Source organism: Alternaria burnsii (assembly GCF_013036055.1).
Source record: "Alternaria burnsii strain CBS107.38 chromosome Unknown 700, whole genome shotgun sequence".
In the NCBI taxonomy this organism is placed as follows: domain Eukaryota; kingdom Fungi; phylum Ascomycota; class Dothideomycetes; order Pleosporales; family Pleosporaceae; genus Alternaria; species Alternaria burnsii.
Window position 1 is genome coordinate 69720 of NW_024066121.1, and position 13442 is coordinate 83161.

At 50.8% G+C, this 13442-nt stretch overlaps 4 protein-coding genes across 4 annotated transcripts; 1 reads left to right on the plus strand and 3 right to left on the minus strand.

Moving 5' to 3' along the window:
• Positions 1-194: 194 nt before the first annotated feature.
• On the minus strand, positions 195-2009 carry GT037_009115 (uncharacterized protein; the record flags this gene model as incomplete). The annotated part of the gene is made up of 1 exon (XM_038934162.1): positions 195-2009. The coding sequence occupies one exon, from the start codon at positions 2007-2009 to the stop codon at positions 195-197; it is 1815 nt and encodes a 604-aa protein (XP_038782964.1).
• Positions 2010-3217: 1208 nt separating this feature from the next.
• GT037_009116 (uncharacterized protein) lies at positions 3218-4385 on the minus strand (the record flags this gene model as incomplete). The annotated part of the gene is made up of 2 exons (XM_038934163.1): positions 3218-4109; positions 4168-4385. 2 exons carry the CDS (start codon positions 4383-4385, stop codon positions 3218-3220), a joined length of 1110 nt encoding a protein of 369 aa, XP_038782965.1.
• A 1831-nt stretch (positions 4386-6216) lies between these two features.
• GT037_009117 (uncharacterized protein) lies at positions 6217-7878 on the minus strand (the record flags this gene model as incomplete). The annotated part of the gene is made up of 2 exons (XM_038934164.1): positions 6217-6951; positions 7000-7878. 2 exons carry the CDS (start codon positions 7876-7878, stop codon positions 6217-6219), a joined length of 1614 nt encoding a protein of 537 aa, XP_038782966.1.
• A 300-nt stretch (positions 7879-8178) lies between these two features.
• GT037_009118 (uncharacterized protein) lies at positions 8179-13427 on the plus strand (the record flags this gene model as incomplete). The annotated part of the gene is made up of 7 exons (XM_038934165.1): positions 8179-8298; positions 8364-8441; positions 8498-9470; positions 9522-9738; positions 10013-11267; positions 11319-11458; positions 11552-13427. The coding sequence occupies 7 exons, from the start codon at positions 8179-8181 to the stop codon at positions 13425-13427; spliced, it is 4659 nt and encodes a 1552-aa protein (XP_038782967.1).
• Between the last annotated feature and the right edge of the window lie 15 nt (positions 13428-13442).

A 13442-nucleotide genomic window follows, 5' to 3' on the forward strand; every position in this document is an offset into this window, starting at 1 on the left:
GGAGGAGCTTGGACAGTGGCTCTGGAGACTGTCGTAATATCTAATAATATATCTGCAAAACCTTTTCAATTATCCCACCTTTGAATACTAGTACGTCTGTGAAGATCGTTAGGACAAGGATAATAATGTTTAACAACGAAGACAGCGAGCCCATTTTTGTATCATGATACCTCTGACCAACTTCATGTTCTATGTCATCCCACCTCCTGCAACACATCTTTCAACCACTTCGGCACTTCCATCGACTCCTTTCCCTCTCCAACTTTCCCAAACAGATTCCCTAGCCACTTTTGACTCTTCAACGCCTTCGTCCCCTGATCCTGATCCTCACCCTTGACATATGCCGTCGCACTGCCATGCTCTACCACACGCTCAAGCCAAGCCTTAAAACCAGGATAAAAAAACATAGCCGTAGTCCCCCCACTAGCCCAAGTCACACAAGCCCATTCCATCTGCTCCCATTCATCTTCACTACCCGCAAAGTCTCGAACCGCGTTTCTGACACTATTCTTATCGAGCTCGCTCAAGTCTTCATCTTCCAACAATTTCTTCACCGCGTCTTTGATCGGCGTGACGGTAGATGGGGGGATCAGCCACACATTATCGATATCCTCGAAACCGAGTTCCAATGCGCGGCCAATGACAAAGTGTTCTGGATAGTCGCCGTATCCGTTTGCAGTGGGGCGAGGTGCAAAAGGCCAGTTGGCCCAACGAGCAGGAATGTCAAGCGCAAGGCCGGTAAAGTAATCTTCTTCGGCCGGGTCGAGCCATCGTAGTTTGTCGACTTTGTGCAGGGGTGGTTGAAAGTCGCCTAGAGGATGTCCCCACATATGTCCAACAGTACCATTGCTGATATGGAGGAAAGTCTTATAGTCAGATGGAAGTCTGATGCCCAGCCGGGCCTCGGCCTGTGCAATCTGTTCTTCTGTCGCGGGGAAGTCGAAAAGGGATGTACTCCTGGCACGAACTGAATTTTGTGAGACTTCGGCGTCGGTTCTGATGGCTTGTGTGACGTCTTCTGCAGCCTTTAAAAGTTCTGGCATGGAAAGGTGAGTTGATGGTTTGGTACGGCCATTCGTGAGTCGCTCGATTAAAGCGATCTCGAAATCGTGCGCGAAGGCCGTGAGCGCCGCTTCATCGATACCGAGCGCTTGCCTCAACGCTCCCCTTTTGTAGAGTCTCCAAGCTTGTCTCGACCCCGCTATTGCCCAGTTGTCAGAATGTCTCGCGCCTAAACTGTATGCTAGCCATTGTAACAGCTCGTCAGATGTTGGAGCTCCAAGCAAGTCTAGGCCTCTGCCCTCTTCATGCATTCCATGCTGCTCCTCAGCCGCTAAAACCAGATCTAGTGCCTCTAGCAAGTCACAAATGACGCTGGAGACGTGGGTAGTCCGACCTGCAGTTTCCAGGTTATGGACGATGTCTCGTGCATTGATAAGCATCTGAGTGGGGCTGGATTGTCCGTCTGACTTGTTCGCTTGGAGCTCCAGCTCTCTTTGTATATCATCAAGGCTAACCGCCTCATCATCGCTTGGCATAACAGCATCTTTGCTTTCCTCTTTCGCTCCAACAGTGTGTAGACTTGCCTTTGGGTCTTCCTGAGGAGGCTGGACTTGTATGGCAACGTCTATTGGTTCCTGGTTTGGTTCCTGGTTGGATCGTTTTTTTGCTGCGGTTTTGTTTCGCTGGGTCGTCTGGGACACCGCCCTCTGCTTTGCTCGTCTATTCCTCACAGCCTGTCGTACCTTTTTTTCCTCGCCATCGGGCCACGGTACCCCATCCTCCTTTGCACGCAGATCCCACAAGAACCAAAGACTTCCCTGGCTCCGATATGGGTAGCTGTCGTGATACAGGTCATAGTTATTGAGTTTACTTATCAGGCGCCCCGCGACGTCGGTGTAGCCCAAGAGAGCGAGCTCTGGAATGATATACCCGGTGTAATGGAATAATTTATGGTTGTCGCACTGAGAAAGATGGGCCCGAAAGGAGGGACTGGGTGAAGAAGACATTACGATGTTGTTGATTGTATTCTCAACGCGTACTTGGTGGTGGCCCCGACGCGTTGGGCGTTAAGACGACGCTGACGTCATGTGGAGATTTAGGCAACCAAGAAGGTTACAACGGATAGAATGCAACAAGATAAGAAAAAACGAACATATCAGAAAGACTCTTGGAAGGCAACTGGAATTTAATGGAATGGTAAAAACTCTAAGCGAGTCTTCCACCAGGCTGGATTCGATGTGCGACATTGCCTTCCATAGAAGATCCGACACCACGGTGAATAGCGCCAATGTCTCAAAGAGGTTGACGGAGGAAAACGAGCAAAAAATTTAAATGTTGAAAAGGCTCTGACTGTCGAATTTACGGTAAAAATTGACGTTCGGAACGACTAGAAAGAGGAGAAGAAGAGTTGACAGTGAAAACGACTGAGACATGAACGACACCTACAACAGAAACTGGAACCGAAACTATCGAGAGAAGACAGAAGTCAGCGCGATGTAGCCAGTAAATGGGATGATACCGCATTTGTAGCCTAGTCTTATGAGACGATAGTTTCCCAAGCGTGAAGCCGTCGCCATGGGATGCATATGAGATGACAGGATAAAGTCGCACGAAGGGATGTGAGCGATCACTAACCAACAAGAATCTAGTATCATCGAGTTTGTGGTTCGTGATTCAAAGCAGCAGTGAATCTCGAGAACGCTTATGGCAGCTCGCTATCGCAGTGCCGTTTGGCATGATCAGATAAGAACCATGTCGCGTGGTGTTGGTCGTACTGGTGGTGGGCTGGTTATCTGCGAACGAGTGGGGAGCCACGACCGTTGGAATGTGGAGGTGGGGCGAGATCCATATACACACATACAAGACTGTGCGCGCTGCTTCTGGCTCAACCACAGCTGTGGGTCAAACAAGGTCAGTGAAGAAGTTGGTGTTCGTTTGTGAAGTCAGCGCTGGGATGAGAGCGGCGACAGCACGCGCGCTGAGATCAGTATGCTATCCAATCAGTATACTGCCGAAGCAGAAGGAGCTGAGTTCAAAGTCCCGGATAGATGCAGTAGACGCCCGCTTGGCAAGCTTGCAGAGAGGACACTTTGACATACATATTGTCTTGAATTCGGCCTTTGTAGTTACCAATTGTGATTACATATCCACGGGTATCATTAATTAAACACGACTCACACAAACATGGAAAACACATAAGAGAGGAAAAAGCGCTCTACACCTCCCTCTCTTGCACCCTCATGCCCTGCTTATGCAACGGTGTCTCATCCCCAAATACACTCGGCGCCGGCGCGTCATTACTACTCCTCGAACTGCCCTCCACAAAGTCCTTCCTGTCCACATAATCCTTCCGATCCTCATGCGTGATGCGCAGATCCGTGGTACACTGAATACCGCCCAGATCCAAGCTATCATCGCTATCGATCTTGCTGAGTCCCGGGCTGCGCGCATTCGTCGTATTGCGCTTAGACCGGTTAGTCAAGTGCATGGAGTTTGGCTGGTGCGAGAGCACGGCGGATCGGGAGTGCGAGCCCGGGCCAGAAGAGCTGTGGAACTCTTCGGGGCTCATGTCGCTTTGTTTTCCTTGGGCGAGGCGGACGACGAGGGAGGCCATGGACATTTCAATGTTGAGCTTGACAATGTAGACGACGGGGTGGAATTGGATGTATACGACCTGGTTTTTGAGGAACATGAGGCCGATGAGGAGGGCGTCCATGGCGATGGATACGATCATGAGCTTGCCGTTGAAGCCTACGAGGGGCGCGTATTTGGTGAGACCGTGTTGTTCCACTAGCCTGATCTTGACGGTTCGCAGGAAGTACCAGTTCAAGCCCGCGTCGACGATTAGGATAAGGACCTTGCTGATCTTGTCCCAGACATTGTTGATCTTGACGTATGTCTCGCTGATCGGAGGGACGGTGTGAGATGGGATCCAGATACAGAAGACGGCGATGTTGATGGCAGTGATGAGTATCACTGTGCCCCATTTTAGGTTACGGATGGTACTCCGGTGTTCTGCAATGAGAGCGATACGGTTGATGATAATTTGCATAAGCAGCTGGACCTCGAAGACCCAGAAGAACAGAATGAAGAATAGGACTGGAACACTGGTGGCTCTTCATTAGCAAAGACGTCCTGTAGTGTACAGTCCTTTAGACAACTTACGTTGGCCCGAGCCTGTCGTTCAAGAACAGCCATCCGATGATGCCAATAACCACGTTGACAAAAATCTCCCCCCATATCATGTAGATGTAGGCAGACCGTAGCGGGCTGTGGTTCCTCCGTGTCTGCTTGACAGCCTCCCATACTGTCAAGAACCCAAATCCAATCGTGAAGCCGGCGGCCAAAGCGGCAAGCTGGAAGTCCTGTACGGATGCCGACATGGTGTATGGTAAAAGTAACGCCGAAAGTTGGGGAAGGAGGAGTTCGGTCAAAAAGGTCCTAGACGGCAAGGGTTCAGGGTCTTCAAAACGACCATATATCGTCGCTGGTACGGAAAGGAGACATGCCCCGTTCGAGAAGAGCGCTTTGCAATTGCCGATAGGTTCATCATGGGTAACTGACTAGCAGTGGGAGAGTATTAGTGGACGGGACGGCATGCACCGCGGAGCTGTCAGCTTAGCGAGGGCCTTGGTTATCCTGCACCTCTTCTAACTGCCAATCACCGCGGTTCGACGCCATTCACTAGTAATTTGATGTGTCCCAAAGGACTCTCGGTTGTGTTTGCGACTAGACCTGCATGGCAAAGTGGAGCAGAACCCTTGCTTGGTATCGGCGAGCGGGACACTATGAACTCTAGCTTCTGACATCCACAGTGCCACGCGGAAGTTAGATGTATGAGCTTGCTATCCGAAAGTGAGTGTCATCTTAACCCTGAAATTGGACACGGGTAATGTATGCCCAGGAGCATCATACGGTTCATGTGCTGGGTGTTTTCTAGGCACCGCGATCATCTTTTCTGGGCGTCCAGATGCGAATTGCCACCGTGGTAACTTACAAGTCATGCTGAACCAAGTCATGGCAAACATACATGTCGCAATAATAAATCCGAAGACTGGGATTTCTGGGATCTTCCCAAGGGTGCGTTCCTACGTGGGTCTGCGGATCTTCAAATCTGCAGGAGACCGTTGACACGATGTGCATGAATGCACGACATGCGACTCCACTGTCTGGTCGGCAAGGAGCAGACTCTGCACCGCCACTTCGTCAGTTGGCCTGTTAGGCGGACGAACAGCATTGGTACAACGTCGCCGACTTGCAGACATTGCGTAATTTTGGGCGTCGAGATGCCCGATCCGTCCTTCACCGATGGCTGACACGGAGCTGGTACGCGTCAGGTACTGACACCCGCTTGAGACCATCTCGAAGCATGGGGTCGTCTCTGCTGGTGTATTCGGGGTACGATCTTAGCCTCCGCAGCGGCCCCTGAATACATCAGTGAAAACGACCGAAGAAGACCCGCAATAATACAAGACGATGTGTGCAGTCCAATATCATGCTGCGGTGCTGGTGGCCGATGTTGACCGAGCTGGCAATGTGGGCAGAGTCATGGAACATCGGATGATGACTTCGGCTCAGCTGATCGTAATTCTACAATTTTCCGATGCTGCGAGAGAAGGTCGACGCGACGAAGGTCGGAAAAGCAACGTGTGTGGCGCTCTTCCTGGTGAAGTCCAATCTTCTGGAATCCTTCCTTTCCAATCGGCGTCTCTCCGGTTTCCGGCAGTCTGGCCAAACGCGTCCCTGCGAACCGGCGCGAAGACCGTGCGCAGGCGTTCTCGCTCCCGGAACACATGGCGGGCGTCGAAGGCCCGGTCCAGATCTGGAGAACGGACTGAGTGTGCGCTCGCCGTCCCGTATTGTGCAGTTCGTGGCTTATCGTGTTGTTCGTAATCTATGTTCGCCGACCGATGTGTCAAGGCCAAGCAGCGCCGCTGAGGTTTACGTGAAAGAGCGGCATAAGCTGCTGTTGGCGACTTGGGCGAGTCGAAGGTCCCAGTCTGGCGCGGCGCGTCTGCGGGTTATCACACTAAGCAAGGAAGCACTGTTGAGTAGGTTGAAGATGGCAGATTGCATATGGAGCGAAAATGGAAGTACCTACAGTATAAGGTTTATTTGACACTGCCATCCCGTGTCTGTCAAGTGTCTCTCAAGGCTAGTCTATGCCGCTATCGACGGCCTTATTATTCCCGTTTATCTCCTTGGTGTTGATGATCAATCCGCCGCATCGATGCCAAACTCTTCCTGCACTTCCACGATCCGTGCGCCCCGCTGATCTGCAATAAGACCCATCAATCCCTGGCCCATGTCTTTCAGTTCGTTGTATTCATGCAGTAACTTAATGTGTTCTTTGACTATCTTGTTCGCGGCTGCCATGATGTCAGTCTCAGTAGGTACGTCGTTTGCATCGTCTAGTCCGGCGTCTGAAAGAGCGTGTTCTTCTATGAGCACTTGGATGGCTGGAAGAGCACCGAGAGAAGCTAGAAGCGCAGCCTTTTGTGCTCTCATCTCGTCGAGAGTGGTTTCCTGGGCCGTCTTCAATGGAGGTGTTTGTGGAGGTGAGGTCATGCAACGCGCGCCAGTGTGCGATTGATCATGAGTAGCTGGTTCAGTGGTTGGTGAACTAGCCACCGAATCTTCGTCAGCGCTCTTTTTCGACAAGGCCGTTTCTGCCACGGCTAGATGTTGTTCCGTGGAATCTCTCAGCAAAGTTTGTTTGTGGTCGATCATTGAGCTAGTCTCTCTGGCGCTCATGGTAGTTCCGCTAGTGTCGGTATCTATCTGCGGGTTACAGAGCGTGGTTCCTGGACTTCGGGCATCATGTTGCTCGGCGCCCGAGGAAAGGTTTGGGACTGCATGATTGCCGACTCTGTCAACTGACGCATCCGCTGCAGAATCGACCGAAGTTGTGCCTATGGGTGTTGCCGTAAAGGCGATTGGGGTGTGAGCCTATGAATGTGAGCGAGTGAATTGGATGAGCATGGGCCTAGGACAGACTGCATTCTCGTTCGGGTATCCGTGTGCTGAACTATGGCCTGCAGCTTGGCTGCCATTATTGCTTGACTCTTGGAACAGACTGCCATGTGTCGTGTAACCTTGCGATAGTGGCCTGAACCCATCGGATGCTTCCACGTCCACGTTGGCATCCAACGGGTGCTGCTCACTGGTACTCGGCGCCTTTGACTGCGTACCAAGTATAATGGGATGGATGTTCTCGGTTGCTGCCTGCTCCTTTCTGGCGGGACTGTTACTACTTGCGATACACAGCTGTTCTTGATAGTCGGCTTCGGAATAGTTTTCTACATCTTCCACCACTGCGCTCTCTACGGCTCTCATATCGCTTTGTTTGGGGGGTTCGTCCTTGGTCGCCTGATTGCTTCTGTCTTGTTGGATGCCGGTATCTGCTTTTCGACCTGGTACTTCCTCACCAGGCTGTGACTCCATCCTTGGTAAGGCTTGCACCAACATCACATTAGACTCATCTGAGATAGCTCCGGTCATGAATGCTAGATTTGATGAACGCAGTTCTGAATGCGAGCTCAAGTCGTGGTGGCCCAACTCGTTAATCGCTCCTTCCTCTTGCACTGTATTGAGGTCTTGAGGTGTCATGTTAGTTTGATCAATTTTCGACGCGTCGTCAATTTGAGCATCGCCGCCCAAGCCTTCAGCTGAGCATGAAGCTGCGTTGGCATTGCGTTGCGCGAATGCTTGGTGGAGACAATCTGCCCCGTGCAACGCGTCTTGTCGCTCTTGGGACGGAATGCGTGCCATTGCGCAAAGCTTGTCCGCAGCTTCATCCGGAATAACACCAGGTGACGACGTCATCGGATCATCTTCAGAATCCGCGATTTCGGTGGCGCCCTTCTCGATAGCCATATCGCGAGTGGTGAAGGTGAAGCTGCAGTTCGGCGTTGGTGTCGGAGATGATGGTGTTGATCGCATCCGCCGGAGTGTAGCGGAAGCCAATAACGGTGGCGTCTCTTGTTAACGTAATCACGGGATTGCGACGACTGCTGCTGCAAGGGAAACAACAAACACGCTCGACCGCCCATTCGTTCCCGCCCTAGCACGCGCCCTGATGCCATCCTGAAACTCTCAACGCAGCAGACGACGACGATAATCACCTGTTCGGAGCTGCAGCGACACTCAACATTCTCCACAAGGGCGTGCGGCAACATGGCCCTCAGTACAAGAAGAGCAGCCCTAGTGGCGCTTCTTTATACCGCAGTAGTCACGGCTCACGACCACGATATGGATGCTATCCCAGACGGCGAGGCTATATCACCTGACCCAATCGTGCGTTGACACACCGCCAAGGCGAATACCTGCTGTCAGCGCAGAATGACTGATGGTTGTTTTAGGACTCGATACTATGGACGCACATCTTGATCCAGTCCTTGGCATGGGGCATCATCTTCCCCACTGGTATGGTGTTGGGGGTATGTGGCTCCGTGTTGTAAAGAAACTTTGCCACACATGCTGACGACCTGCCCAGATAATACGATCTAAATGGCACGTCCCTGTCCAATCCATAGGAACCGTCCTCGCAATCATCGGCTACTTTCTCGGCCACAGGCATAAAGGCAGACAGTTCACCGAGAACATCCATGCCCAGTTCGTACCAGTCATCATGCTCATGTTGGTATCCCAAGTCGCCATGGGAATCTACCTGAAGCTACACCTTGAAAAGGGCATAAACGGAAAGATACGACATGTGGTAGTAAAGGCGCACGGCGTTGTCGGAAAGGCTATGCCTGTGGTGACGTGGGTGCAATTCCTCTTTGGAGGTATCACTGCACTTGGCTTCTGCAGGGCGGACCACACCGGACAATGTTTGGCACACTTCATCATGGGAAGCGCTTTCATCGCATACGGCATAATCCTCCTGATCCTGCTCCTGGTCGGACAAATGTGGCTGCGGAGGACTGGAAGGAGCCAAGAGTTTTTCGATTCCCTCGTCATTGCTGCGTGGGGCTGCGTCAACACATTCACCGAACACCGCTGGGGAGGACCATGGGTGCACAACGACCTTCAACACACGTCCATGGGCATCGTCTGGTGGGCTGCGGGACTAGTCGGTGTCTGGCTGAGCCGGAAGCGCAATGGGCAACCGAAGCGAAACCTCATTCCTGGTATAATCATCCTGATGACAGGCTGGGCTATGTCCGCGCATCCGCAACACCTCCCGATTTCGACTATGATCCATACCATCTTTGGTTATACCCTCATGGCTGCAGGTGCCGCGCGCATCATCGAAATCTCATTCGTGCTCAAAGACCGAGCTTCCATTGCGACTGACGGCTCAGACCCGAACAGCTTCCAATACTTGACACCGTTCTTGCTGATGGCTGGAGGTTTCATGTTTATGGGTGCGACTGAGGAGCAGATGAAGCTGCTTTCCGATGCAAACGTCACACACGTGTCCTATGTCCTGATTCTCTACAGCATCGCTTTCTTGTTATTCCTTTGTAGGTCTTCTCAAACCTTTTTCGTACTGTCTCAAGCTAATTTGCGTCTAGTCGTCAACATGCTTATCCATCTTTACGCCGTATACGCTTGGGGCCAAGATGACAAGGCTGATGCCGAGGCACCTCTAGCGAACGGTCACGCAAACGGGCATATCAATGGCTACACCAGGGTCGATCGTAGAGTGAGAGATGCTGAAGAGTTCGAGTTGGAAGGTCTCGATTCCGATGACGAGGAAGACGACTCGCCGCGCATGAATAAGGAGCATAGGTCTCTGGCTGCGCAGCATTGAGCGCTTTACTCTTCTTATTCACATAGACTTTTAGGCGTACAGGAACAATATACGTGTAATATTCCCTATCATCTCGTCCAACGTGTCACACCGGAATGTGGCTGCTTAAGTGTGTTGCATGTGTTAGTGCTAAATGAATGTGAGTGGTCGAACACCACATGGCTGCATGCACTGCGCCTTAGTCACAGCCTCAGCCTTCTCATGTCCTGCTGCTCCACCTCGCACTTCCCTTTCTTCTCACTTCTCCAGCAGAACCGCGGTCGGCGCAACAACTTTCGTCATGGCAGACCCATTTTCGGTAACCGGCAGCGCAGTCGGTGTTGTTTCTCTTGCGATCCAACTTTGCAAAGGCCTGGAATGGTACGTTAGCGGTGTCAAGGACGCGAAGGACAAGGCTGAGAAGATCGCGGCGGATACGGAAGAGCTCACAGACCTCCTCGAGTTGCTCGAGACCATCGTCGCCAAGGTGGATCCGTCCCAGTCGGTGTCAACAACTCTTACTGGCATCGCATCGTGCGCTGAGGCCATCGCAACAATCAGAAAGAAACTGAAGCTCGACGATCAGGCAGCGAATGGCGGGATCAAATCAAGCTTGAAGAGACTGGGCAAACGGATGGCTTTCCCGTTTAAAGAGGCGGAGATAGAATATTGGAAAGGTGTCTTGAATACGATACAACAGAGTCTACAGACTGCACTACTCGCACTTGTTCTTGACCAACAACGCTTAGCTTCCGAAGATGTCAGGCTACATTTTACAAAATTATCCATGGATCAGACGGCGCAGCATCATTCTAATCTACAGCTACAGCGTATTGTGTTCGACAAGACGCAGATGCAGCTCGCTGGACATTCACAAATCGTCGAAAGGGGGTTTACAACCACGGCGCATAGCATTCATAGTGTCCATGCCGATGTGCACCGCATTCAAGACACGCTACAGCCCATTATGTCTCTACCACAAATTGTCTCTAAACTCGAAGCCACGCTGAGCGAGATGACCTCGACGACAGACTCTACACTGGAAACGGACATGATGAACTTGAGGTTACTCAATCAGAAAGATCGCAAGTTGAAACGACGACTCGCAAAAGTTACATGTACATGCCGGACACATACAAGTGCGCTTGGCTACTGGTCAAGTTGGCTCACGCTCGCATGCACGCGGACTTCATTTCACGACCCTCGATGCCCGCTTGCCTCTGTTCAGAACAAAGTGACAAACCTACAACTTCGGGCTACGCTGTGTAGTCTGATTCTCAGATCAAGGGTGTCACTTTCGTTGGCACTAGCTTATGGCGCTGGCTTCTCGATCAAGCAGAGTCTGGAACGCCATCGAGTAGTTCCAATAACTTCGCCTGCGTTTTCATTCCTTCCTGACCTTGTAGAATCTAGTCGCACCACAACTGAAGAAGTATTCCGTGGCGAGGTCAACAAGTTATTAGAGATGTTTCAACTTGGACAAGCGTCACCACTCGATCGCCTACCAGATGGGAAAACGCTTATACATGTACGTACGAGAAGCTCCTCGAGTACATGATTGAAGCTGAACGTACATTAGGAATTAGCTCGCCGTTACGGATTATCGATGCCGTCTTGTCACGATCACAGTCTCAACTGGAGCAGAAATCTCCTTTATCTTATCCTGACTGTCATTTCCCGAATTCCGACTGAGGGTTTCGAAAGGGACGATAGTGGACAGTAAGTCTACATTTGCGTCGTCTTCTAAACTTCTTCATCTTCCATCAGGATCCTATCATACTACAATAACGTGCTGGAGCTGATCTATAGCAGGACGATTATGGATGTACTTATGAAGTCCACGCCTCCACGTTTGTTGCATCAAGAAGATTCTATAGCAAATGTACTGTTAAGTCAAGGTTTCGAGATCACTCAACATACAGTGCGGACTTCCAGGACTTCGAGCTACCACACCATCGAATATATTAGTTACCAGAGCAAAAGTTCCACAGATGTCAGATTAGACGAGAACGATTTGGTGCAGGCCATACTGTCGAGATCTGACCATCAACTTCGGCATTACCTTCGACAATCGAAAGATATGCAGATACTAAACGACCGTACTGTCATCTTTGCCCTAAGGTTAGCTACTATACATGGCTGGATAGATGGCTGTAAGACCATGCTTGAAGCAGATGTTATGGAAACCCTAAACAAATGCTACATTTCCCCAGAAGACTATACTTTGCTCGGAAGCCTAGCTTACACAAAGCGACTGGAAATGATGCAGCTTTGGCTTTTGCGCAGAGCCGACTTTGGGCAGACACAGCTCGAACCGATCGGCTACGCAGAAGATGTGTTTGACTCTCATGAGTGCGGGTTGCTACCAGAGTTCTGTGAGGACATCGCTTACAATGTGTCCTTTTATCTTCGCGGTTTGAGGCACGAGATTGACCTTTTAGTGAAAAAGCATGGCATCGACTATTGCTGTGATAGTGCTCGCAGTAATCTACCCGATGCGCATGTCAGATGCATGCTCACTGCGCTGGTGAGCAAAGGCGTCAAAGTGCCACAGTATTATTGGCCAAAGAGGAAGAGTCTTTATCATAGGAAAGTGTGCTGGTGCCCGATGGGACGTCTGGTGTTCGAAAGGCAGGAGAATAATGGCTTTCGTGAGATCAGTGGCAAGGACTTTAGGTGCAGTATGGAGACGAGTTGCTCGCCTCTAGTGCATTTTCTAACGCAGAGCGGCCCGTACTTCAATGAACTGAGAGGATCGTTGATCAGGCGCGACATGACAGTCAATTGGTTCATCTCAAAAGGGGCAGATCTACGAGAAACCTGGCCAGGATCCGACATTACTGCCATGCATTGTTTAGCCTGGCAATCTGCAGAACATCTAAGATGTTTCTCTAAAAGCTTATCCGAAGAATGCGATGCGCCCATCCAATTCACTTGGGATTACAGATCCTTTGAGGTACTCGTCAAAAGGGAAATTCTGGACAGTTGCGAATGTGGATGCAGCATTTCCGGCTGCGATTTTTTAGCGTCCTTCTGGAGGGAATATTTCACAGAATTCCATGGTGGGAAGCAGTTTTCCGCCATTTGCGACTGCCTCAAAGGTGTACAGCCGATGGAAGAACTAAAGGGCGTGACTACACGTACTAAGGGCATGCGTTATCGTGAAAAAGCAAAAGCGAACGTACTTCTCGAATTGACCGCTTGGGTTGATAGAGCAGCAAATACCCTCCAGCTTCGCCGACTCATTCATGGGTACATGCGACTATTCATATTCTCATATCTGGACTTAAGACATACATGTTGCGATATCGACCGCATCAGGCACTTTGACAACCCTGACTACAACAAACAACCATATCCTCGATACTCTCCAAAGGAAGGGAGGCGCATAAAGAATGAGGACGCAACGTTGCGCGGAATTCTCGAAGAGCTTGTACCCATGTTCATCTCCCAGTTCGACGCCGTTGGTGGAAGACTTGGAGACTTCGTCCTCGATGTGATGATTCCGAAGATGCGCGAAGTAGCGGGAGAACTAAAAGAGGAAGATGCGGCACTTTATGCGCAGGGACGACAAGAGCTAGGCGTTGTAATATATGAGGAGGAAGACGACGCTGAACAGAGCGAGAGTGGTGAGGAAGAGGAAGAACAAGATGAAGTTATTGAGGAAGAGTCTGATGACGAATACTGAGTTCCTTTCCGGTCA